The sequence below is a fragment of the Acipenser ruthenus genome, chromosome 11, assembly GCF_902713425.1.
Source record: "Acipenser ruthenus chromosome 11, fAciRut3.2 maternal haplotype, whole genome shotgun sequence".
NCBI classification, from domain to species: Eukaryota; Metazoa; Chordata; class Actinopteri; order Acipenseriformes; family Acipenseridae; genus Acipenser; species Acipenser ruthenus.
Window position 1 is genome coordinate 34,009,633 of NC_081199.1, and position 26,150 is coordinate 34,035,782.

General features: G+C 37.8%; 1 protein-coding gene across 8 annotated transcripts in view; it reads right to left on the reverse strand.

Annotated features, from left to right (window-relative positions):
* The window catches only part of LOC117426645 (protein TANC1-like), a 112,872-nt gene that overhangs the window by 31,113 nt on the left and 55,609 nt on the right, over positions 1-26,150 (reverse strand). For 7 of the 8 annotated variants that reach the window (XM_059033788.1, XM_034044478.3, XM_059033784.1 and 4 more), the window contains 7 exons: positions 24,812-24,942; positions 21,453-21,642; positions 17,390-17,656; positions 8,799-8,924; positions 7,785-8,066; positions 6,627-6,778; positions 2,202-2,433 (listed from right to left, as the gene is read on the reverse strand). In XM_059033788.1, the coding sequence (XP_058889771.1) occupies positions 2,202-2,433; positions 6,627-6,778; positions 7,785-8,066; positions 8,799-8,924; positions 17,390-17,656; positions 21,453-21,642; positions 24,812-24,942 (1,380 nt within the window). Of the gene's footprint in view, positions 1-2,201; positions 2,434-6,626; positions 6,779-7,784; positions 8,067-8,798; positions 8,925-9,688; positions 9,710-17,389; positions 17,657-21,452; positions 21,643-24,811; positions 24,943-26,150 lie in introns of those variants that run through there. The other variant, XM_034044480.3, reaches the window with a different exon arrangement.

Below are 26,150 nucleotides of genomic sequence, written 5' to 3' on the forward strand. Positions count from 1 at the left end.
TCTACCAGTATGTAAACTACATGTTCGTAATGTTTGTATGGCCATGTCAGGGTAATCCTAGTCACTGAATTTGTACAGAAAACCTATCTTTAATGCAATCAGCTTTTACACTAAACCATTATTTTCACAACATAACACACCCTCTGTGTATAATGCACACCCCTTGTATTACATGACTAAACCTATTGTATAACATGCTCCTGTCTACTAACTTATCACAAATACCATAGTATACACTACTACCATTACCCAAGTATATGGAAATTCTCCTAAAAGGGTGCATGAAAACTACACCAGAACCGATTATGATTTTCGAATACAATTAGCAGCCACAAAATGCTCAGCCCTGTCTGTGACTGGTTAATTTCTGTATTAGAAAATGATTACAAGGTAAATAGAGGGGTTCGTGAACCTGTACAGTATTTTGAACTGTATCAAGCTGAACATCATGAGTCATACTGTAGAATTCTCAGTGCATATGAAGCCTTCAGTATTCTTTAATTTTAAAGTCTATCTCCGAGATCCAACAAAAAATGAACATCGAACTGTAGAAACTCCATGTACTGTATTAAGTCCTACAGTCACCAGTGTATCATATTACCATATAATAATTCAACCAACACCTACCAGGAACTTTAAGGTACTTCATTTTAGCTTCAACAGACACTGATTTATGTATATATTAACAGCAAAAACATGGGGGTAAAATGGCCTATACAGGAGATATTTATTCTCCTTTCTAAACTGATACATATTGCTATAATTCTTTTCGGAATGCACAGAGTAGAATAACTTTGGTAATAAAGAAATGAGATAATGTTATATTAAACACTATTACAACAATTACAAGCAGTTCAGTGTTACTTGAGGATAAATAATTATCTGGGAGGATTTCATAAATTAATGAGACAAACTACACTCCATAAACTGGAATAGTAACGGATAGCAGGTTGCAGTCTTAAGGATTGTTAATTAGCATTAAAATCTTTTACGCATCAGAAAATCCTTCATCTTAGCTTGGACTAGATGTCTGAATGCATCTTTGATTATCAGTAAAATGTGTACTATTTGAACAGATCAAGGGTAATTAAAGAAAAACAGCAAGGGATCTGTGCTGCTCTGCTGCAAGAGTTGCACTTTCTATTTGCACATTAAAGCAATTTAACAGAATTTAAAAATGCATTCAAAGAAGAAACTGCTGAATCTGATCTGTGTCTTCCCTATTGGGGTATTCATTTGGTGTTACCAAGGAAATATTTATAAATGTAGAAAAAAAAATTCCCCTTTTATGTCCGACAAGCTACATTAAGACCAACTAGGTAAGATCAGGCATATTCAAATCTTTCCCGTTTTAAAAAAAATAAATAAATAAAAAGCTGCATTATTATAAGAGCACTGGATTTATCTATATTATCAAACTATTGCAAACCATTTATTTAAATGACACAGAAGAGATAAGAAAAATTGATCAATTTACATAGTTATAGCAGAGGTATTCAATTTGCTTTTCGCATCTTAATGGACTCAACATTGATTTTTTTGCTCTTGAAAACAAAAAGGTACAATTCTATTTGCATTTTAGCTGGGTGTCATTTAAAAAAACATATTGATCTCATTTAAAAAGAAAAATGCAAATGTCTTCTATAATTTTGCAAATGTTTTTGCTATGACCTTCAGATATTGTGGCCTTGGTTTTCAAAAGAGGATGCATACACACAAGTCTGTTAACATTCCCATAGGTTTGTGAGCCTGTATACCGCAGCTGTGAAATACAGCCCCTTTTATTCTCAATATCCTCCAGTTTTTTTCACATTCTGATATATCCATGATCATTTTATCTTTTCTGCGTGCTTCGTTCATGATGTTTCATAATTGGAAACAAATGTTTTGAGATGGCAGTGAAATGCACTGTATATTCATTCCTGTTTAAATGGTTCCCTTTTAAGCAGACTGTAATTTCTGGTCACACATAAATCAGCAAATATACAAGGATTATAATTACAATTAAAGTACTACGTAACATTTGAATAGTTTCTTATCCAAACCCCAATCATTTTAACAGATATTGTACTCTTGGCAAACAGAGAAAATTAAAGGTTACTACCACAATAATTACTGAAATATGAACATGAATGTTCTAACATTTGCAATTCTGTAGAATCTTTCTATTTCGATTATACATATGTCTAGGCTTGACATACCTTTCCTAAGGTTTACAAGAGGCTCCAATATTCCTCTTCGAAAAGCTGCCATTGGGTCCTGGACACATGACCTCAGACTGAGCATGCTCTGTAGATGTGGCTCTTTCAGAAGCAGATCCCTGTACACAGCCAGCTGATGAGCTCGACAAAGGAGGGCAGCGATGCTGTGGACGAATTCAGGCACCAGGCATGTGTATGTATTATCTGCCTGACAGTAATGATAAGCCACAACCTGAAAAAGAAAATGAAGATGGAAAACAAAGCACCCTTTATAAATCACGTGAAATTAAAATTGACTACAGAATCATCCGCAACTCTCTGGCGCATGACTTTTGTGATGCAAGAAGGTTTTCATTTATTATAATCATTTAAAAATCTTTTTTTTTTATCAAAGTGCTGCATGGATTCCTCTTAGTAGTTATACTTTTTGCAGGCTCCAAGCTACAGCACTTCCCTAAGCACTTCTTAGCATGCCATCATTTTGGGCAGAAGTACAACATCGCATCCTGTCTCCCTCTCATCACTCCTGATGCACGGCCACTGCCATGGCAGACCTGTTTTGCACATCTCTTACTTCAAACTACAGTATTTAGATGACACAGTATCAAACCCCTGGCTGCCCCTGCACACCAGTTTTGTGAACAACCCTTTGTCCCTGTTCAGGTCATATTTGGTAGATCCCAGTTATGCACCATTTTCAAAGTGACATGATGACAAACAATATTGCTTTTAATGCAGCACCAACCACAGCAAATGTCTGGCACAGATCCATTCTTAATGCATTGGGGAAAGGGACTGTTAGAACTGTTCTGTCGGTAGATATCTCACTGATGCATTTTGTCAAGGTGGAAAACGTTCACTTATGATGGCTTGCTCTTGTTACGCATCTGTAAACTGTTATTTAAAACCGGGGGAGGTGTTATAGTTTAATATCCACATTTTATTTTTTTATTATCTCAACGTATAGTTTTAATCTACTTAGAATTAGGATTTACCCTGCTATGCACATGCAATGCCTTCACAAACCTCTTGAGAAAAGAGCTGCAAGTGACCCCTGGAGAGCTTGTATTATAATCCTGTCCTAATTACAGTGTGCCTTGAGGAGCCGACACAGATATTCTGGTTCAGGTAGAATCAGGTGGTGCTGTACCCTTTTTTGGAGTTCACAAATAGCCAGAACAAAATATGGAGCAGGGACTTTACAGATGATTATACTGTGCATTTGTCATACAATCAATGGACTGAAAATGATTGTACATCTTAATAATCAATTATGCATTTTCTATTTCATTTTCCTTTGTAGCAAACTCAAAATAAAACATTTTTTTACAAGCCAGGTTGATTACCAAAAATGAGTGCATGTTTTCTGTGATTCAAAGCATGGAGGTGAATAAGACTTTGTTTGTCGCACAAACAAGTACACAGTACCTTCTCATTATGCATACACAACTGTTAATCTTTGCATTATCTTTCTTACAAGTGTGATTTTAATATGTAAAAAACAGTAAATACAGCCCAAAGCAATAGAAGTTAACCATATTCACACAGATCTTTCACTTTGCTTAAATCAAAACAGCCAAACAAGGTGCATGAGGTAGTGCACCTCCTGAATGGAAATGTGATGTTAACCTCACACAATGCTGAATTAATTGGTAAATTAACATATGTTTAAGCCTTAAGGGCCAATATACTTAAACTATCAAATATTACTTTTCATAGTAGCTACAAGTACAAAAGAACTAAAACACACACATTTATATTGCGCCAGACTGGCCTGTGAATGAGGACAGCACTGAACTGTCCTCATTCACAGCTTGTATTTGACTGTCAAAATGTTCTGCTGATCAATGCCCCTTGATCTTTGATGCACGGTGCTCCGTGATGCCTTGACATTAAAAGGCACTCTGTAAATCCAGACAGAAAGACTCATTTTGTTGTCTTTTTTCACAGGTCAGATCTACCAGTGTGCATAAAACATCAAGGACATCATTGTATACCGCAAAACACTCAAAACCATGCTGAAAATCAACCATGTTTTGCGGTAGGGTTACTTTTAAAATCTTTCCAATTCTGCAAAAAACAAACAAACAAACAAACAAACAAACAAACAAACAAACAAACACACATATAAGTAACATTTGTATGAAAAACCTTTATTGGCTTCCATTTGAAACTGAGCCAACTGGCATTTGTAAAGGTAAAATAAAAGATATTCCCTCTGTCTTTTCAGCTTCTTCATGACTGCATGGAGAATGGATTTGATTTCCCTTTACAGATATAGCCACACCACTTCAGTGAGAGGGAATTTCAGGTGGGAATACAAAATAATCAGACATGTATTACAGCAAAGCAAAGGTATCTGGACTCAATATTAAGGTAGGCATCTGTTGACGAGCATTCTGTTCAAACACTAACCTTGTGTGGACCACTGGTGGTAACAGGTAAGATATGAATTTGTCTGCCTGCTGCATTCCTAAGCACTCTAGAGAGAAGCTGTTTGAATGCAGCTGTGTTTATTTATTTATCTACATGGCTCCAGTGGAAATACAGAAACCAAAGCAGCGGTTGCTTTGTGAATACACATTAGGAGCTTATAAAAGCAATGTTTAGCTATGTCCTTGTATTTTTCTGCTATTCAGTGATTTGAAGGCTCTTTTGTAGTTTTTAAAACATTCATTGTATAAACGGCGAGTCGTATGATGCAAACTCGTTACACCATACTACTCTGTGGAGAACTGTAGCATACAATTAAAAGGCAACATGACAATCAGGATTCAGGTATGCTGTATTTAGGAAACATGCAATCTGCTTTAACAGCAGCCTTAACAGGGAATCAAATTCCAAGCGATACTGCAGTATGGTATGCAATTAATTATACCTGAGATTGTTGCAGCACTTGAAAGAAGACATCATTTAACTCAATAAAAAGCTATGCAGCTGGAGTCTGACTTCCATCCCTGTTATATAAATAACAGGCATCCTTTAATTGTTTAGGTAACTAGCAATCTAAATACAAATTGTATTATCCTCAAAATGTGTATTTGCATCATTACAAAACTAAAATGATGGATGAGCTTCAAATATGTGCTGCAGTTAACGTGAGATTGTTGTATTGATTTTTTAAATAAAAGATCTCAGGAGATCAATCGCCCATTACCACTGACTTCATTTTCTGTCTTTGGATTTGTGTCAATAAACTGTTCAGGGAACAAGTCGTTCTAACTGGCATGTTTTTGGGAATTCCACATAATTAACAAGTAGTCGCGGTAAACAGAGCATGGTTTTAAAAGCATCCCAAAGCATAAACTCAGTTGCTAAATTGCAGATTATTAATTAAAAGTTCTCAAATGGAGCATCCCAGAGGCTAGGACGCAAAAATGCGTAAAATGCATCCCAGCTAAGAGAGAACTAGAATTTGTAAAATACACCATATAGTGTTGGCTTAACATATATAAAAACCAGGTCAGGCGATATTAAATATATATGTTTAACATATTCATAAATAATCTATAAAAGTTGGCTAGGGCCACACATACATTGCTAGCTTGCTACAAGCCAACATATATTCTTAAAATTGCTTGTGAAATTCCTGTTTAAACTGTGTTAGCAGCTGTTTTTTAGGGAATTGTTTTCTAGCAGGGTAAGTGTTAATGATCTTCAATGACCTAAATCAAATATAAGAGCAGTGCTACAGGAAGGTTCAGGGGTAAAAGCAATGCAGGGCTACACTGCCCAAGGTGTACAAATCTAATCAAGTAGCAAACTGCTAATAAAGGAACTTCCTGAAGCCAGTAAAGAGCACCATCAAGACAAAACAAAACATAACTTTGTCCGTTTCCCTCTTACACCATGAAAACAATTCAAAAACAATCATTTCAAATAATTCGCTATGTTTTAACTATCAACAGCGATTAAAGCAGCGTATATGTTAAACGTCACAAGCAATTTTTTTTAAGATTAACTTTGCCTTCTGCTTCATTTCAAATCATATTCAACACATGCGACAGCTGTTTGATAAAAATGTATAAAACGCACTGCAGAGCACATCAAAGTAACGGAAGCTATACTGTGCCAGTGCACCTACACCAAGGAGAATAGCAAAGAGGGGATCGTGCCACACTTAATTAAAGGAACAGGATGGATGTCTCAAGGGATACCCATGTCTGTTGTATCACTCTGCTGAAAGGACCACATCCTCAGCTCTTTAGATTTAAGCATACTAGGATATCCTCTCATTCGTATGGGTCGGCTTGGGGGAAATAAGTGTGGTCAAATTAAAAATTTTGAGGACGCAAACATGTTTATATGAGCAACCCAAAAACATTAGCTTCATCAAATCCTTTAAATCTATTTATTTTGTATCATTATTATTACTGTGGACTTGCTTTTCAAAGGAATGCGTCCAGTATCGTACAGATTTCCTACCTTGGTGGCGAGACGCTTCACAGCCTCTTCCCTTCGTCTCTGCAGCTCAGGGGTCCCGGGACAGCTCCCGTTCCTCATGGTGTTCGTGGCACTGGGAGGGGGAGTGGGCTGCGGTGGCTGACTAAGTGGTAGATCAGGGCTTATGTCCCCATCTATGAAAATACAGTGATGAACAATTATCATTATCTGATTCAGATACTGAAATATCAGATTCCTCTACTAACATCCATTACGACTAGTTCCACAATACAGGGCATATCAGTAGATAGGTGTTCAGTTCCTTCTAATACATAAATAGAGGAGGTTGTAGCATTTATCATTTTTCAATGAAATCAACAATTCAATAAACTAAAATGGCCATATCTCTGAATACCAGGCGGAACCTTTATCTACTTGGCTTCTCAAAGTTTTATCTCAGAATTTGTTACCGAGTGTTTATCCTGTTTTGTGTTTCTGAAGCATCAACTTTACAGATCATGGTGTAGCTTTAAGCAATCAATCATAAACTACTGAGCTAAACAAGTATAAAATTTGTGTTTTTGAGTTTCTTTTCGTATTAACCATGATAAACTATATATATTGAGGTTAGGCTTAAAACATTCATACATTTGCACTTCACTGCTGATTTATCCATTGTTGTTGGTCCCAGAGAACTGGGCTCCAAACACTAAAATGATAGAGGGCTCAGATACAGAGTAAACCATGGCTTTTCTCCATTCTAATTTACAACAGCTTTGAGTGGAACTTGGATATAGAAGGTCTTCCACTTAACCTAAGTTTTAGATTAGATTTAAACCCTGGTTTGAATTGCAATGACTTTTAAATGTGCCTATTTAAATTTCACAGATAAAGCTTAATTAGGGGGCTCCCGAGTGGCGCAGGATGCGCCCTATAGCCGGGAGGTCGCCGGTTCGAGTCCAGGCTATTCCACTGCCGACCGTGGACGAGAGCTCCCAAGGGGCGCCGCAACCTTAAAAAAAACACTCAACAAGCAGCTTGAATGTTCCGAAGAAGAATAACCTAATTCCATCACACACTATAAGTTGCTGCCCTATTTGAAAGACCAGCTCTGAGACGTATTAAAACAATGAGGATGTAGTCCCATTGTCAATGCTGCATTAGTGTTCTAATCCAAACAACAAAGTGAGAATAACTCACTTTTTGGGGATGCGCTGGGGCTGTTAGAAGCAATTTGTCTCATCCGGCCTCCATGACAGCTGAGTGCCACCAGCCGTGAAATGATGGCCGTCTTCCCAAACCCGACGTTCCCCACGATGACTGCCCCTCTGTTCTCGGAAGACTCGTCTTTCTTTAGGTTTTCCTCAATAAGTTGAAAGAGCCAGTCTCTTCCGATGAACACTGAGTCCGTGGTTATGCTTGGCACTTCAAAAAGCAGAGGCTTGAGCATGATATCAGCTGGCTTATAGGGTGCAAACCGGGCTGGAAGGGGGAGTAAAAAAAAAGAATAAATCATTAAAATCTAAATAATTCTTCGGCCAACTTCCCAGAAGGAATTATAAGTAATCAAATAAACACCTCAAATACTGCACCTTATTGACACTGTTAATGCAGGTTGTTTATGGTTTGTTTGTTTTTTTTTCGGGGGGGGGGGGGTCTCTTGACTATGGCTTCTGATTACTGAGTTATAATGGAGGTGGCATGTTATACTGACTTTCCAAAAGTGAATCAATGGCTGAACTTCAACAAGATTTGACCACAGAATGTCTCTGGTCTAATATCCAGATCAAACCTCACTACTGTAATAGCCAATACAAATCATCATGCTGAAGAAGCTTAATTAAGTAAGTAAAATTAGACCAGCCAGGGTGGTGGTCATCAGTGGTTTGGGAATGGTTGGGATGTTATTTCTACTAAGCAGTCCAGAACAACTGGTACCACAAACCAGCTTTTTGCTTATACAGTACTTTATTTGGGGTTTTAAAATACTATAAATGTCTGATTTAAAAACCATAGTCCATAAAGATAGAACGTACTAAATGCAGTGTGCAAACTGTGCAGTTGCCGGTTTGCTTCCAATAGATTTGGTACTATAAAAGAGAGTTGAACTGGTAATTCAGGAGCTGTTATTGTAATATTTCAAAGTGAAGCTATAAGCGGCTTTCAAACAAACAACCCAAAATACCAGCCTTTAGATTATGTAAATCCTGATACCTTTAATATCCTGCTGTACCCGGCCACCGGCAGTGCTGTGCCAGGGCAGTCGAATGGAGGTGCGTAGTGGAGTATTGCGCTGTTCATCAAGATAGCGCAGATCTTCCAGTTTTGTCGAACTTGTTGCTAAAAAACAAAACAAAAAAAAACAACACATTTTCAAACTCTATAAACATCAGTGTTAGTAAAGGTCTGGAAAGTAGACAGTGGTATTTAAGTCTCCCTAGAGGTTGTCTGGGAAGGTACGACTGGAAGGGTTGAGTTGAATATACTGGTACCCCCCTTCCTCACCTGCTAGGCATTAACCGTCTCCAGACTGATTTAAACTGACTTCAATGTAGAAAAAAGCATTCTTTTTATAATACCAGGTCCCCTCAGCAAACAGAATACACAGGTCAGGTATTGACAGTGAGATAATTTCGAGAACTGACAGGAAAAGCAAAAATAAGTCAAAGAAAGAATTGCCAAAAATATCATATTTTCTCCCTATATACATTGTAACAGTAAAATTACAGCGAAGATATGCTCAAAGGAATGAAACTGATTTACTTCAATGTTACCACTCACCCTTGTAAAACAATGGGTGCTTCATTTAAGTGAAAAACACAATGGCAGATTACCTTTAGCACCCTTACATTATCATAGCACATTTATTACTGGATCCTACAGTAATGTCAAAAGTGTAATAGTGAATAGGAGAGAACTGCAATTAAACTGCATTAGTATGACTACAGCACATACAGAACAAACACCTCATTCATCTTTAATAGTCAAACACCACAAAATGAACAGAAGCATTCATTATCTGTAAGCACTCTCAGTATGCTAGCAACCTGTTTGCACAGGTCACATCCCCTCGCTATAAAAACACAAGAGATTCAGCTACTTACAGTCCTAAGCACAGCCAGTCTGATGGAAATGGATGTAATCAATATGCAAGAGAGTTTAAAATATTCTTCATTACAAGGAACAGTAGGTTAGATACCATTTTGTAAACCTCAAGCATGTCTTAATACAAATCTCCTCAAGATACCTAAATGAATCTTCTGCACCACTGCTTCAATCCGTGGCCGTTGACAATATCCAACTTGTAATTAGACTTGGCAGTTACTATGCACAGATGTCACAGTGTCCACAACATTAGCATTCAGCAAATTAATTGCAGAGGACTGTTTTAATTTCTTCCCAGATCTGAGAGAGACCCTTAGATTCAGCAATAAGTCCACATGTTCTGCAGCCGCTCCAATGTGGCTGATCACAGTTTGCACTGGGCTGTCTGAGAGGAATTAATCAATGGTCCTCTAGCTCAGCGACACCCTCCCTGCTAGAGCGAGAGAGAGAGATGGAGGGGAGAGAGCGAGAGAGAGACAGACAGAGAGGGAGAGAAAGGGAGGGAGCAAGAGGGAAGAGAGAGAGAGAGAGGGACATCAAGAGAGCAGGCGAGAAAGAGAGAGCGAGAGAGCAGAAGAAAGTAGAAAGTACGTGCAGGGAGCCTTCTCATACATATCAGTCAAGCTCCATGCTGACATCATCAGCCAGTTACATGTAGATTACTCTGCCTCTGACTGTGGACTGAATAAGCTGCGCAAAGTCTTTCTGCATGTAATTATGGAGGGAATTTTATCTCATGTCAAATAGGGTGAATGTATTATTATTAATTTGTTTATATAGCAGACACCTTTATCCAAGACGACTTACAGAGACTAGGGTGTCTGAACTATGCATCAGCTGCAGAGTCACTTACAACATCTCACCCGAAAGACGGAACACAAGGAGGTTAAGTGACTTGCTCAAGGTCACACAGTGAGTCAGTGATTGAGCTGGGATTTGAACTGGGGACCTACTGGTTACAAGCCCTTTTCTTTAACCACCAGACCATACAGCCTCCTATATAGATTTATTTATAAAAAAAAAAAAAAAAAAAAAAAACTAACTGTGCTATTCTGATTAGTTATTTTTCCCCATATTTGTGCATGTTGAAAAATATGACATTACAATCTTGGTACAATCACTGTATATTTCCATTTACTTTGAAGGTACCAATTGATACTAAAACCTTTTTTTGGTGAAATCTTGTCTCATCTTATTAAGCACGGAGGACGAGGGAGGGGATTCTGCTGTTTTAATCCCTGTTTGGAGCATCCTCTTCCTCCTGCAGTCAGTGGCTGTGTTCACACCACAGGTTCCAAAAGCTGAACTCGAAATCTGACCTCTGATACAAAATCCTCCTTGAACCCACGTGTCAAAGTGTTTTGAGCTGGAATCAAATCCTGGCTAAATCTGATCGAGGATAATTCAATTCCATTTTGGCATGCAACCAGATTAGATCCGATTCCTTGTGCACTCACAGCAGGCAATTTAACTGTTAATGCATCGATCTTTAAATCCTGGAAGGCGGGGCCACTTTATTAGGAACTGATAGGAAATACAATTTGATAGACAAGAGATGATGTTATGCAAAGCGGCTGAACCATGTGACAGTGCTACACCACAAACAGTGAGTAGGGGTGGATTTTCACCAAACCCTGGTTACAGATCCCTGTTCCTATTAAAAAGTAGCTGTACTGTACCCTATAGCAAGGATTTTCCTGCAATGAAACGCAGCTTCTTCAGTAAATTAATTATGGTCGGCACAGATGATTGTTTTCCCTGGAAGCACTGAAACAGTATATTTTTAAAATCAGTCTGAAATACTACCAATAAGAGACTGCCATGTTTACATTTTAATATAAACATAAACTGAAAGGCAACGATTAAATGATGGAGGGCCCTTGTCAACAAATAAAATATATACAAGAAAAAAAAAGAACATTTACCTACTGTTGGGGATATAGTAATTCATACAGTACATAAAACACTCAAGTATTAAACAAGAAAGGAGGGACAAAAATACTTTCAATTAAGGAAATGTTATTTGCACATATGCTTCTGTGGAGTACAGGGCATTAAGAAAAGAACGTGGCAAATTTGCATGCATGCACAACGTTTGCATATTGTTTGTTACCAAAAACAGCATTAATTTCACACTTTACATAAAAATCTTCTATTAAGTAAATATTCCACATTAGTATTTAAGAACATACCTACTATCCTACCAAAATATTCCTCAATGGAAACCAACAATGCCACACTTTCCTCTATGCCGACCACTGTCGCGTATCCGCCTGTCACATATCCGCCATGATCAACCTTCAGCAAAGTTTATTATTGAATAGAGAACATTAGTTCAGATATAGATCCTACCACAGTTTTTGTACACTGTGTTGTATGTGCTCCATGCGCTGCCATTACTGGTAGTGTCACGTGAGCTGTGCACTGTGTCGAGATGTAAATAAATCCTGTTCACCTGCAGGGCGTATCAGCTTCAACCTCCATCTCGATCTCCAGTCTGTCACTCAGCAGCGAATGCACACACCCACACGGCAGACGGCTACTCTGTCACAAGCATTAATACCCTGTATCTTTCTAAACAAGGGATTTAGGGGAGCTCCCTAATAATAGCTGAATCTCAAAACAATATTTATGTGAATATAGTAATTGTTACAGCTGTGTATAATGGTATTTAAAACAGGATTCATTCATCCGACTTTTTACATATCCTCCCTTACTCTGGTCCCACCAAAGTTGGATACGCGACGGACTACTGTACTTATGATCCGGCATTTCAAATAAGAATTCAAGCATCTATCCAAAATGCTTGCTGCGCTCACTAGCTGCTGCAATTCACATGTATGTATAAGGAGTAAGTTAACATCCCTGGTAATGTAGGTACTCGATGCTCACATTTTAGCCTGTAATACGTTTATTCTATAGTGTGATCAGCAGAGAGCAATGCTTACCGACTTTATTTAAGAGCATCAAATCAGTTTGGTATTGATCCCCAGGGCCTAATGAAATCGGTCTTGCAGGTGAACACTAACAAATATCAGCATTCCCTGCATATTGAGACAGGGGAAGTCAAACTCTATTACCTCTCCCATTCAGGTTGATCTGAGGTCAATTACAGTAGTCTCCGCGTATAGGAACACCTCCTAAGAGAACACTTCGGCTTAGAGAAAAAACCTTGTGGCGAAACAGTTTTCACATTGTAAATGATCCGCCTAAAGGAACAGGAACGTCGCTTGACACCTTTTTGGCACCAATAGCGATTCGTTCACATCTGATACAGTACTCGTCAACATCAGACTTAAATTAAAACTGACTTCTCACTGCGAGAGGAACACTGATTAGTTTCTTCACTCTTTCAACTGATCATTGCTTTGTTGTGTATTCTGATTTCCACAAGTGCATCTCAGAGCTACAAAATGGCATATGAACAAACGGCAAAACGCGCCGCTGTTTCTCTTGCTACAAAAAGTTGGAAATTGTTCAAGCTCTTGAAAAAAAAAAAAAACAGAAGAACCAGACACAAGTCGCCAAACAATTTGGTGTTTCCCGTTCTGGTGAGTTGCTTCACCATTCTGTTAAATCATTGTGTGCGTCTTTATAAATATTGTTCCAGTACATGTATTCATAATTAATTTAGAGCAAATGCTGCATTTTTTGTATAGGGGTGCTGTGTTAATTTAGTTCGACAGTTAGTTTATTAACCTGAGTTTGTCTGTTACTTTATTATTATAGTTTATTAATATACCATACCCTATTGCTTTTCTCTTACTAATATATTAATTTCATATATTGATGCACGTGCGTCATGACAAGTAATATATTTATTTATTTATTTATTCATACTGTGTCTGTGGTCAACTCCGTCTTCGAGAACACTTCGCTTGCTTCCTGAGGGGTGTTCTCTTAGCCAGAGACGACTGTAGTGGCTTTTGTGGGATATTGAACCATACAACTGTGTGGTTGCCGGAAACTGTGCAATATCTTCTCATCTAATTTAGATTCTTAACAGGGTTGATTTGCAGTTTTAAAGAAGACCACTGAATTGCCCAGTCTCATTATTTAAAGGTTTAATGCCTACGAATGGCCACGACTTATGAATGAACACAAATGTATTAAAAACAACGCTGCACAATTACCCAGAAATACATCGATTCCCAACTATTGTCATTAAACTACATATGATTTACTGTAAGTTCATCTCTCAGTGCCAACTTCACCAAGACAATGAGATGCAGCTCTCACACATCTGATACCAGGCAGCTGACTGCAGAGTACCACAGACATTCCTAACATTTTCAGGTACTGCCAAACAAAATTATTTTGTTAATGGGGAAGCATAATATAAGGGCAATATATTATTAAGATGTATGCATTTAAGATCCTTGCACATTTGGATAAATGTATTTAAACCACAAGAGAAGCACATAAAATATTTTTTAAAAATTGCATCAACATTACACAAAGACCTGTCATTTTTGCCTGTGGTGAGTATTGAAATACATAGCAACTCTGACCAGCATGTAAATAAACCTATTGTCAGTCAGGAAGCACCCTGAGAATCTGCACAGCTGTTGGAAGCAGTTGAGTTTCCAACCTTGAAACTGTACCAGGCTAGTGCTTTATTAAACAGTTTTCATTGGGAGCAATCCCAACCATCTGACATAAGTACAAATTGGGAACTTTGGGATACATCAACTGACAGAAAACCTTTAAGCACACCAGAGGTACGCTTGTGTGTTCAGCCTCTTAATTAATCTTTAGCACAGGATGAAGAGCGGTTACTATAGTACCCACACAAACACAGGCAAGACATTCGGACTCCGATGGCATTTAAACAACAAAAATCTTTAACTTATTAAAAGCATACTGTATTGATATTTAATGTTATATGTTGCTTGTACCAAAATCACATCACATCACAGAGCAAAGTCTGATGCACTCGTTTTTGCCCCTAGTGCCCCATATACAGTATAGGTGCTAACGACCTTTGCCTTAGCGTTAGTGCCTTGCCCTGTGATTAAAATCAAGCCCATAGTTTTAGTTTCTTTGATAGACTGCGTAGAAATGTAATATCCAACATGCCAATTTAAAGAAATGTGATTTTCATTTATGTGGGTTAAAAATAATAAATTTGGCAAAAGTTGCTTTAATTTGTTGAATTCAGTATGAACATTTAAGGTCATGTGCTATTCAATCTGAGGTTTATAGACAATCCTGGCAATACAGCAATTACAGGGAAGTGATATTTTGATTGAACTGTTAAATTATAGTTATTTAACTACTCATCATTGCAAGACCATAATATTTAGAAGGGTTCTGCATTTTACTAGTGACAGTCAATGACCGCCTGGGGTAGTAAATTCATGTTGTGTAACAGAAAAATGTTTTACTAATCCAGTGTCATTTTTCTGAATTATATATTAAAAGGCTGGGGTTTTTTTTTTTCACAAAAAAGTAAACCACGTACAAAACAATCCTCATTATGAGCTAACACAGCAACACATGATTGTGCAGTTAAACATCAGACTGGCCATGCTGTGCAGACCTAATCAAACAGCTAACACACAGCTTATGTGTCCTGTTCTTTCTTTCATTACAGCACTCTGATTTCAAAGACTTTTAAAACAAAACACTGAAGCTAACCAGACACATCCATCTCTTATTGTGAACTAACCTTCCTCAAAATCTAAAGAATGAGGTTTAACAGCCTTTTGTCTGGATGCAAAAAAAACAAAAGCGTACAATTTTAGTATTCTAGACTGAACACTGATTAACATTGCAATACCTTGGGCCATGATACAGAGATATATTGCTTTTATTCCAAAATAGCTTTTTAGGATTTACTGCCAGCCCATATTTTACATTCTGCTGGTGGCACTGCCATACATTCTACACTTCAATAGAAATTTCCCCATCACTAACATTCAACCTTGTGGCTGCCAAGTGAGCGCATTAGAAATGAGAACGCTCAAAACTCCAGAGAACCCAATCAGCTCCCCAGCCTTACTGTTAATGACAAAGTGACATTCACAGTTATGACATAAAATCAACCATCGTAGATTCTATTATGACCTTCTCAGCCAGGGAGCAACATTACACTCAATCCCTGCCAGTGGAGAAAGTTTGTATGTGCAAAGCGGACAGGTATATGACAGGATGAACAGGGAGCAATATCCTCCATCACTGAGAGGTGGAGATAAATACTGACAGGCTTGTACCTGTGAACTGGCAGTGCCTCATTGCATGACGAAAGTGCCATACAGACGTTAGGGAATTGAATGGACACTGCAGGCGTTATGACAGAACTAAACATGCTTTATTTTAAAAAAGAAATACAATTAAAAAATTGGCTCTCATACAGCATTAGATTACTGTAGGATCAGATATTTTTTGGTATCACTTCTTCATTCTGCTTCAAGCAGATTGATTGGAAGCACATTTTGCATTCAGCTCGACTGGTGTTAGTAAATCTGTTATCTAAATGCAAAACAGAGGCAATACAGAGACTGGATTTCATAGGAAAAAAAAAAGAAAAAAAAAAGGATTTCAAGGACTTCCAGGTAATTATCCTTTGCCTGCTTTGCAGCGTAATGCATTCCGTCACATAACCATAGCTCTCTTTCGATGCCCTTGTTTTGGTAATCTTAAAAGTCCCCAGAAGCACTGCCACATTAGAATGTCATCAGCATGCAACGACATGCAATGCATCTTGTAATACAACACAGGTCCGAGACCTATGGGTAATGCAGTCATTGTGGTTTTGCAAATATTTTAATTACCCAACTTTAAACAACATGACCATTTTACTTAAAAACAATGTAAGTTGGGCAAGTTACATGAATTACCTATGCAGTAAATACATAAATATATGGGACATATTTCTTGTTTTCATTTTATTAAACTGAAAATAAAGTACAGGGCTTCACAACTTCATTTATCACCTATACTTGCCCTGGACTTTTTTAAAGTTCAATTGCATTGTACAATGTTGTCAACAACTAGAAAGTGGAACACGTTCCAGAGAAGCTGTTTCCTTTAACGGAGTATAATTTCAACATTTTTAAACCAAAGGAAATGTGGTTGTCCTGACACCAAAGTATAGAAACTGCATTTTAAGCAGAGTCTTGTTCAAATGTTTTTATTTAAAATTTTCACATTTAAGTGTTAAGCTACTGGTTAAACATGAAGTATTGATTAGAGCTGATTTATAAATGTGGGGACCTACGAGGCTGGCGCAGAAAGTGCCTTGCCCGAGGCGGGTCTCTGCAGCAGCTGTCAGGTCTGACTCTGAATCTGCTGTCCTCAGTGAACAGGGCTGAGCAGATGGCTCCTGTGGAATTTGGAGTGGATCATGTGGACACAGTGCATCTCTCACTAATACTGACCCAGCATAGTCTCTGGCAGCAGAGGTGGGAAAACCTGGTTTAGTGTCGACTGTTTAACAGCAAGTCACCATGTACTACACAGATATCATTTTAAAAGCCATAAACAATATGTCATTATTTTAAGTACAGGAGCTACTCAAAAGAGCATGTGCAGTATAGAACATCCTGCAAACACCGATGAAGGATTGAAACAAAAACGTATTGACAGATTAATTCAGTCCCAGGCTTACAGAGATGAAAGTCTAGCACATAAAAATAAGGAGATATTTGACAAGCACTGAACACAAAAGTGCAGAGTAAGGAAGAGCACGCACACACCTGCTACTGAGTTGGGCCTCGGCATCATGAAGGTGGAGGAGTTCTGCTGTGGGTATGGCAGAGGACCATCTCCCGCTGCTGCTGCTGCTGCCTGGGGCTGACCCTCCCCTGGGCAAACTGTGTCTTCCTCTGCCACAGGTGAACAACCATCCACCCGCAAGGTGTGTACAAGTCCATGGTGACCTCTGTCTCTCAGACTGCCATCCTTACTCCACTCTAAACTAGATCCACTCCTGTCATCGTTCTCTGATGAACTGGTTATTGTTGCTGCAAGTGAAAAAAAATATATATATATATCATTTTAAAAACACACAAACTTAAAGACAAGCAGACAGACAGAAAAACAGGTCTTCATAGATTTATCTACAGATTACACATTACAATAGTCAAGATTTAACAGATTTTTTTTTTTTTTTTAAATGTCTCATTGTATCTGATTGATCCGTTCTAATAATGTACGATCGATTATCAATCTTCGCGCGGAGATTTACAGTAGAAGACTGGGCAGACATTGTAATGCTCTTAACACACCAGTCATCAGCTCTGCCAGTTAATTTAATGCATGTTTCATGGACGAATTGAATGTATGGTTAATTTAAAAAGCATCATTAAGCAGACATTGATCTTAGTTCTTTGCTATGAATTAACACACAGATGGACTTTTATGTAATATTTTATTGACAGTGCCTTGTGCAGCTGGCTCCAATAATCCCCCTCCCAGGACTACACCACAGTATTTCATATGGCTGGGTTTAGATTGGATCAGCAGTAAAACTCATGCACTACAACTTTAGTTTACATGTACTGTAAGATTATTAGCACTGGCCTTTCCAGGACAAACATGGGCTACGAAAACATTTTGAATTATTCAGAGAATGCTTCGTGCTAAACTATATAGAAGGTCTTTTTGTATACAGCTGTCCCTCGCTAAAACAGGACATGTCAGGAGACAGACAAGGTTGTCCAAAATAACGAGGTGTCAGTTTAAATATATATATTTTTAATTTTAAATAAAAAAATAAATAAACACACACACATACATTTATAGTGCCCAATTTATTTTAAATAAAAAATCATTGGCTGAAACATGAATGTGTTTATGTATACATTACATAGAAAACTGTTACAGTGTACGCGTAGCTGCAACTAAAATACAACCTACCTACGACTTGTTTTCTGTAGCTATGTGTCAGACTTTATTTGCAAAAGCAATTAAAAGACTTAAAATTCAGAATTTTAATTATTCTAGTGCACATCTTGTGTTTTGAATCACTGGAGGCCACCAGTATTTCTGCAGGCTTCTTGCCCTTTTCCAACTGCTTGATAGTAGTTAGTTTGAACCCTGTAGAGTAGGTAGGAGTTTATATGCCCACTTAATTATGTAGGCCTACTTAATTTTAGCAATTCAGTAGCTGCTTGTATCTGTTATTCCGTGTATTTTCGTCCTGTCTTTGGTGTCAGTATAACAGGTGTGTCTCTTTGGATCACGCAATGCACAATGACCCAGCATCACACTTAATTGGATATTATTGGGGGATATATTGTGTCTGGCATACCTGAATGTACGGCATAACGGTGTCTGTATTAGGAAAGGACTACTGTATGTGTCCAAGTGTTATTCTTCTACTGGTGGTATTTTAAAAATCAGAAGCTGTAAAATGAACAAAGGCTGCCAAACACTGACAAGGCCATTTGGTATTTAAGCATTGAACATTCATTTATATCAAAGCACAATTCAAACAACCTCAGGGTGCTTACTGTAGTTCAGAATTTTTTTTATTTTATTTTATTTTATTTTTTTACTGCAAATTCCTTTGTCTGAGGTAATGATTATTTTACAAGAGATATAAGCCTTCAGGGGTAACACTGAAAGATCTCCCAGGAAACAGAAAAGGTCAATGCACAGGCATATTATGATATTTTACTCATTTAAAAGGCCAACATGTTCCAGATAAAGTACAGAGAATAGACATATACCTCATTTCCATTTTTAGCTTGGTGACCGGTGTTGCTGACATGGCAGTACTTAGATCTCTTCATGAATTTATCTAGCCATCCAACTCGTAATAACGCAATAAACACCATCGAGAATGGCAGTCTGCACAGTAGCAGCGCAGCTCAAATTATTAATACATAGGCAGTTGTATAAAAGTGCTGTTAATTTAAATGTTTTTTTTTTCTTCTCTCTAATACAATTAATATAGCCATTGGAAAGCAATACTTGTTTTCATAACTTGACATACTGTAACAAGTTATCTGCAATAGTGTGTGGACAAATCTACTGTCCTTTTTAATAGTTCAAAAACTGAAATGAATAATATTTAAGTGAAATCATCTTCTGGAAACTCCTTTATATCTGCAGGCAATTTTGGGGTCATTTTTTACAATGTGTAATTAGCAGGCACTTAAAAGTACAGTACACAAATCAAACTAATTTCACTAAATCACATTAACATGTATTACCATCACTTTTTTCCCCCACAAACAGAGAAAACTGAAACAGAAATAAAGAGAATGGCCTCAGAATCCGCACCTAAAATGAACTATGCCGCCAAACATCCCTTAGTTCCATTTTAGAATGTCCTCTTCATCATGGTAATAGCAGGCTAACACAAGTGTATCACATAAGGTATGCAACTTGGATGTTTCTCAAATCTATCGTGTCATGTTACTGCCAAGTGATTTATTTCATCTACAAAACCAATACAGTCTTAAACATGCTGTTAGGTCCACATACTAAGCGCTCACAGGTGTCCTCTGTACTGTGTTGTTGATTTATACATCCATTTTCTTCTTGCGCTTTCTATAATAGGACGTTATCTGTGAGCAAACATACAGTAAGCCACCAACTGTTGTTTAAAAGTGCAATGGAAAATGTAGTCTGAAGTAGATCATTTTATCATATCAGACTGTTCTTCTGGCTTATCAAAATAAGCAGTGGCTCCCACAGCGCTTATTTCTCAGTCCCGAGATGAAATCAAACTTCCACATTGCAAGCGAATTTGAGAAATGGCAATATCTAGGAAAAGGTCTTGGGTGCCAGACCTATGCCTGTTAATGGTACTTCCTTCTGTAGTCAGCCAGGCTACTGACTACAGGACTATAAAGCTACCTGCCCATCAGCCATCTGGGAAAGCTTTGATTTATGTTACAAACTGATCTGAATGAATCCCTCCATTTCCCATAGATGAGGTCTAGGGGAGAATGTTTCAACTTGTAGCTGAATGAATAATTCAATAGCCACAGTAACTGCATATTATACTTGTGTTGGCAGGAGATCAGAGTCACTGTTTTCACAGGACTACACTACAAAAACAACAAAGAATTTCAATGTCTTCTTAATTCAAATGCACCCTTTTATAAACTAACTAAAACAACAATCCTAATGCAGTTTTCCATTTTTTTTTTTTTACGTTTAGTGCTTGTAAATAATTCACACTTTTTACAGTTCTGCCTCTACACTCCAGGAGGGGTAGTTCAAATCGCAACATGCCATCAGCTTCAACCCTCTTGGGGTGCAAAAGACTGCCAGTTTTGCTAAAGGCTCTGCTCTTATGAACTAAGAACACCATGCTGCTGTTAACAGTGTGTACAGTCCACCATGGGCAGCAGGGTAGCACTGATTTGATTGCAAGCTGAAGGGACACATGATCCATCCTAAATGAATATCTTGTTACATTCCTTAAATGAAGAAATGGGGTGCAAAGCTGTTCTGTACAAGTCTGTTCTCCATTTTTATTTCCCAACCCATTTTAAAACCTGCTGCCCATCCACTGAGACACACATTTCTTGAATTTCAATTTACAATCAAATTATAAATTCCTTTCAGGAGGACAAACCTGAAGGACACAATCAAAACAAAGTTTTATCAGGCTTTTGAAACCAGGGTAACAGAGTAACATTTCTTTAAACCGACTTCGCTGCTGACACATATGATAAATTAAGCCAGTTACTTGAAAAAGTGTGTCACTGTGCAGTACCTTACAAAGGGCGGGGGGGTGGGGGGAGGTATTTAGAACGAAACCCAGCATGCCACCATATCCTCAAGTATATGATCACTTACCTATTATGCCGCTGTCCTTGCTTTCGAGTGTGGAGCTGGGGCTGGTAATGGTTCCACAGGGGCTGGTTTTGCTGATTGTTGGCTTGCTGATGCAGCTGTTCAGAGTGGAGCAGGGACTGTCGGTGCTCGGAGATGCAGTACTGCTTGTCAGAGTGGAGCACGGGCTAATTCCCTGGCTGGCTATTGTGCACTGCAAAGTACAGAAGAGAAAACGGGCCATTTATAATTTGAATCCCCTCAGATGTGATAGCCTTGCCCCTCAATTGATCTGAATTATGGATCTGTGAACTAAGGTAGGGGGTGTCAGCGTGCAGGTCTGAATATTAGACAACTTAAGCACAAAACTGTTTAACCCTATTCCCCAACCGACGGCTATTAAACTAACAGAACACCTGCGGAGCCCCAGAGACCTTGCAGAGATGAACGTGCGCCTGTGCTGCGGATCACTAGCCCTACCAGTCTGTGTCAGACTTAGATTTCACTGTAGCAACCCATCTATAGCTTTAAAGTGGGTATTTGTGATGTAACAGTTCCATAAATCTAATCGCTCGGGTACTTCCATTCCCTGTATTGATCTCATGTGCAGTTTTGAAAGAAACACATGTTATAGCAAACAGCTTTTACTATTTCAATTCCTATGTCATTTCAGCTCAGCAGCGCCTTCAAAGTCAAAGAATGTTACTGGCACTTGAGCATGTCAGTCATTCAATTTTTCTATACCTACTTATTTTAGATTTAATATCATTTTAATCAATTCTTAAAAACGGAACAGAATTAATTACTGGTGGGACAGAGAGAGAAACCCTTAGGGCAATTAAATAAATATTTGTATATTCATCGGAAGGCATCGGTATCAAACTAAATGTGTAATAGCTTTTCATACTCAATCAAAAATAGCAAATATACAAACACTGTTTTCCAAGGAATTATTCTGTCACATTTTTTCATAAAAAAGTATATTATATATATATATATATATATATATATATATATATATATATATATATATATATATATATATAGACACACACACACACAGTATATATAATGAATTTGATTCTGTTTTATTATTTATGTCATTAAGTAGTCCATTTTGGGGTGTTCTGATTGAGATCAAAGGGTTTAATGTTTCCCCAACAGAATAAGCTCAAGACAGGCAGCAGTATTTCTGGTCCTCGTTTTTTTTATTAGGTTATCTCCCCTATGTAGGTCAGGAACAGTGGCTTCTAATGTGGAAGGAGGGACCGTAGCAGATGCTTGCTCCTCTGTGACTATCTCCTGCCGAGAGACTGCCACTGAAACTTTCCTAGGCAATTCTCAATAGCAGAGGATCTTCAAGGCACTTTGAGAAAAACAACCCTTTAGATCGCTCTGAGACAATTGTGACAGGAATTATATATTGCAAAATATATTTATATTTAGTAAAAAAGAAAAAAAAAGAATGTGTGTGCTATTGTGCTCCTCTCCAGAGACCTCTGGAGTAGAGGTCTTTACAGGTCTACCCAGACCTGAGGACCAGAGACCCGACCCGTACCGAACGGGTTTTAGGGTGAAAAATTGTCACGCAAGACTCGGGTCAGGTCCAGTTTTGTTTACTCAGTAATACACAAACTGAGAGAGTGACAAAAAGAGGCTCTCTTTGGTACTAAAAATCATTCTTTGTAATTCCTGTCGCGTGGATTGGCTTCCCCCAGTAGCACATGACATGGCTTGCAGAGCGCAGCAGCAGACACGTGATCCATATCGAAGGTGTTTCTTTTAGATCATTCTTAAAAGTTTGGAGTAATTGATTTGTTTAAGGACGTGAAAGAAAAACGAATTCCATGAACAAAAGCTCACAGAAAAATGAAGTCTGCGGTGTAGGAATCATGTGTTGTTATTGTGGACAAAGAAAGAAAAAGGTTTTGTAAAACACAAATGTTCCATTTGCTCTTGTGTTGTTTGTAAAAAAAAACCTGCATTTACGAGACTGTACTTCAGTTCATTTGATTTTCAGATAATGTATTTATCTTTGTATCTTTTACACAAACATCTTATATATTTAATTTTACAGTCCTCTGTGTGGGTTCGTGATGGAATAAACACTGTCTGTAGTTCAGCCAGAATTCCAGGTTGACTGGAAAAAAAACTGCATCTAGTCTGTGCATATACTACGCTGGGGAAAGGAAAAACGTTCCACTGTTTTTTCAGGCCAGGTCGGATCCGGGTCTGATAACAAGAATTTTACATCGGGTAGGGTCGGGTGGGGTAAATAATTTTCGGTTCGTAGTCGGGTCGGGTTGATAAATCTGGACCCGTGAAGACCCCTCTACTCTAGAGACAGACAATGGGTAAACCCAAATAAAACAAACACTCTAGCAATCCAACACCTGCTTACTAACATGCTAAAATTAGCAATTGTATTATTTATTTCTCATTTATGTTAGTGCATACTAGACTGAAATAACCCGTCCACTGAAGGGACTGAACAGTTTTCACTGCAGGTGGCAGCTCAAGGTGTCTCTCGTTCAGGTTTTACTGTATATTAACCTATTATTAAAATAGCATATATGACCACAATAATGTTTTTAAAAAGGCTGTCTCTCGTTCTGTGACTATTGGATACAACTTTGTATGTTTCTGAGCACTCCCCCACTTAGAAATGATCAAGTCAGTGCAGTAATGAGGTCAGGTTGTACATTATGAAACCTTGTAATTAATTTATAAATAGGTTATATATATATATATATATTCTCAAATTATTGAATTAGTTAAGGTTATCTTCCTTATAAATGTATAGTGCTGAAAGCGTTTTAACAAAAAGAAAAAACTCCCTTGAATTAAGCATTCCAAAAAGTTCAACAGATATTATGGGTTCATCTCCCAAATAGTCAGGCAATAACCAGTTTACCCATGTGCAATGAAAGCATTGACAAACAAGCTTAACAGTGGCTTCAGATTCAGGAACACATAAAAAGACCACTGTGCCAGAAGCACAAAATTAAAAAAAAAAAAAAAAGTTAGAATCTTACAGGACATTAATAGAACACAGCTAATTGAAAGCAGAGCAAACATCACCATTCTAATTATGGACTGAAGCAAACAACCTCACTCACATTACACAGTTATTTAAGACCATTCCAAGTTTCTTAAAATCCCTGAAAATGAACACTTTGAATAATATCTGGTACTTTTTCAACATTCAACCCCACACATTATCACTGAAGAACTAGTCTAATATTCTCCAGATGCTTTTCTATTAAACCACCATTTAACATTGCATTGCACCCTTGCCAAATAAAGCATGTTGTAATATATCACCCTTTAGAAGTGAATACAAGTCCCTTGTGTTGGTGCAGCTGGGAAGAAAAAGTGCATACCTTCTTTTCATTCTTGTCTTCCATAGGTCTGTGAGCTGTGCTTGGGATCCCTTCTCCAAGTAAGAACCCCAGTCTGGTCATAAGTTCCTGAACAGCAGGGGAGGAGCTTGGCTCTTTATCAGAATGCAGTTCTGGAAGAGAAATGACTCTCATTATTCCATGTTGATCTAATCTTCATGCTGCTTTGGCAACTGGTTCTGCCTGGAGATCCCACAATAGCAACTCCAGTCCAAAACCATACATCTAAATAGAAAAAAATGTGAAGACAGCCTTGTCTTTGCAGAGATCAATACAGCAATGCACTTAATTCCTGGTGACCACACTGCAAGTAAACACAGCATCCGTAAGTCACAAATCACCTTCTAATTGTCAGCAAGAGGTGTTGGTGAATCTATTGTGTCCGTGGCTTTGCCAACAGATCAGTATCAATATACAGTTCAGCAATGCAATTACTGTGCAGTATCTTCGTTCAATCAAAACAGGAGAATTCTTGCCAAAAGAATGCTGACAATGTTAAAACTAATTTCCCTTGTAACTAAGTTACAAAAAAATAAAATGTTTCTATTATTTTTTTCAGCTTCCGAGTGAATATAATTCTGCACACTTTTTTTATTCCCTGGGGGCTTTGTCTGGCAAAATTAAGTTATTACGTTTGATTTTATCTGTACATCTTTCTTGAGTCCTTTGCCTGAGAGTTATTAATAACTTCTAAGAAGCAATACAATACTGGGCAACTAGATGATTAAATACCTGCTTCCTAAAGTTTAAGCTATTATATACTTGAAAAGATGTCTAGTGTTTCTATCCAGATGCTTCTTAATAAAAAAAAAATGGCAGTCTGTAACATCTGAAAGCTTGAGAGCCTGAGCTTCCTCCAACATGTGTTTCACTAGCTCTGTTCAACCGCTGACGAGTTTACAAGGGGCATTACTTTGAACGCTGTGACAGACATTAAAGAATGTTTGATATTTCACGTAGTAAACAGCAAAGGAACAAAGAGACTTCAAATAAAGTTTGTGTGCGTCGTTTATATAGTGGGCCTATAAATATTTCTGTAGGTCACTAAATGCTCATTTTACGAGTTAAAGGTGTTATCGTGAAGGCGTAGTGAGCCTAATACAAAACAAAATTAGTCCAGAATGCATATTTTTCTTCTGAATGATCAAGTTGTTTCAGAGAACTATACTAGTTAAATGATGGGTAAGCACTAGTGTATCAATTCAAACACATCAATCTTCGTGCACTATTTCCAGCAGATTGTAGGCAAGTATGTTAATATTATGTCATAATAACATGCTCTTTTTCATGTATCTTCGTTGATACATACATACATATATAT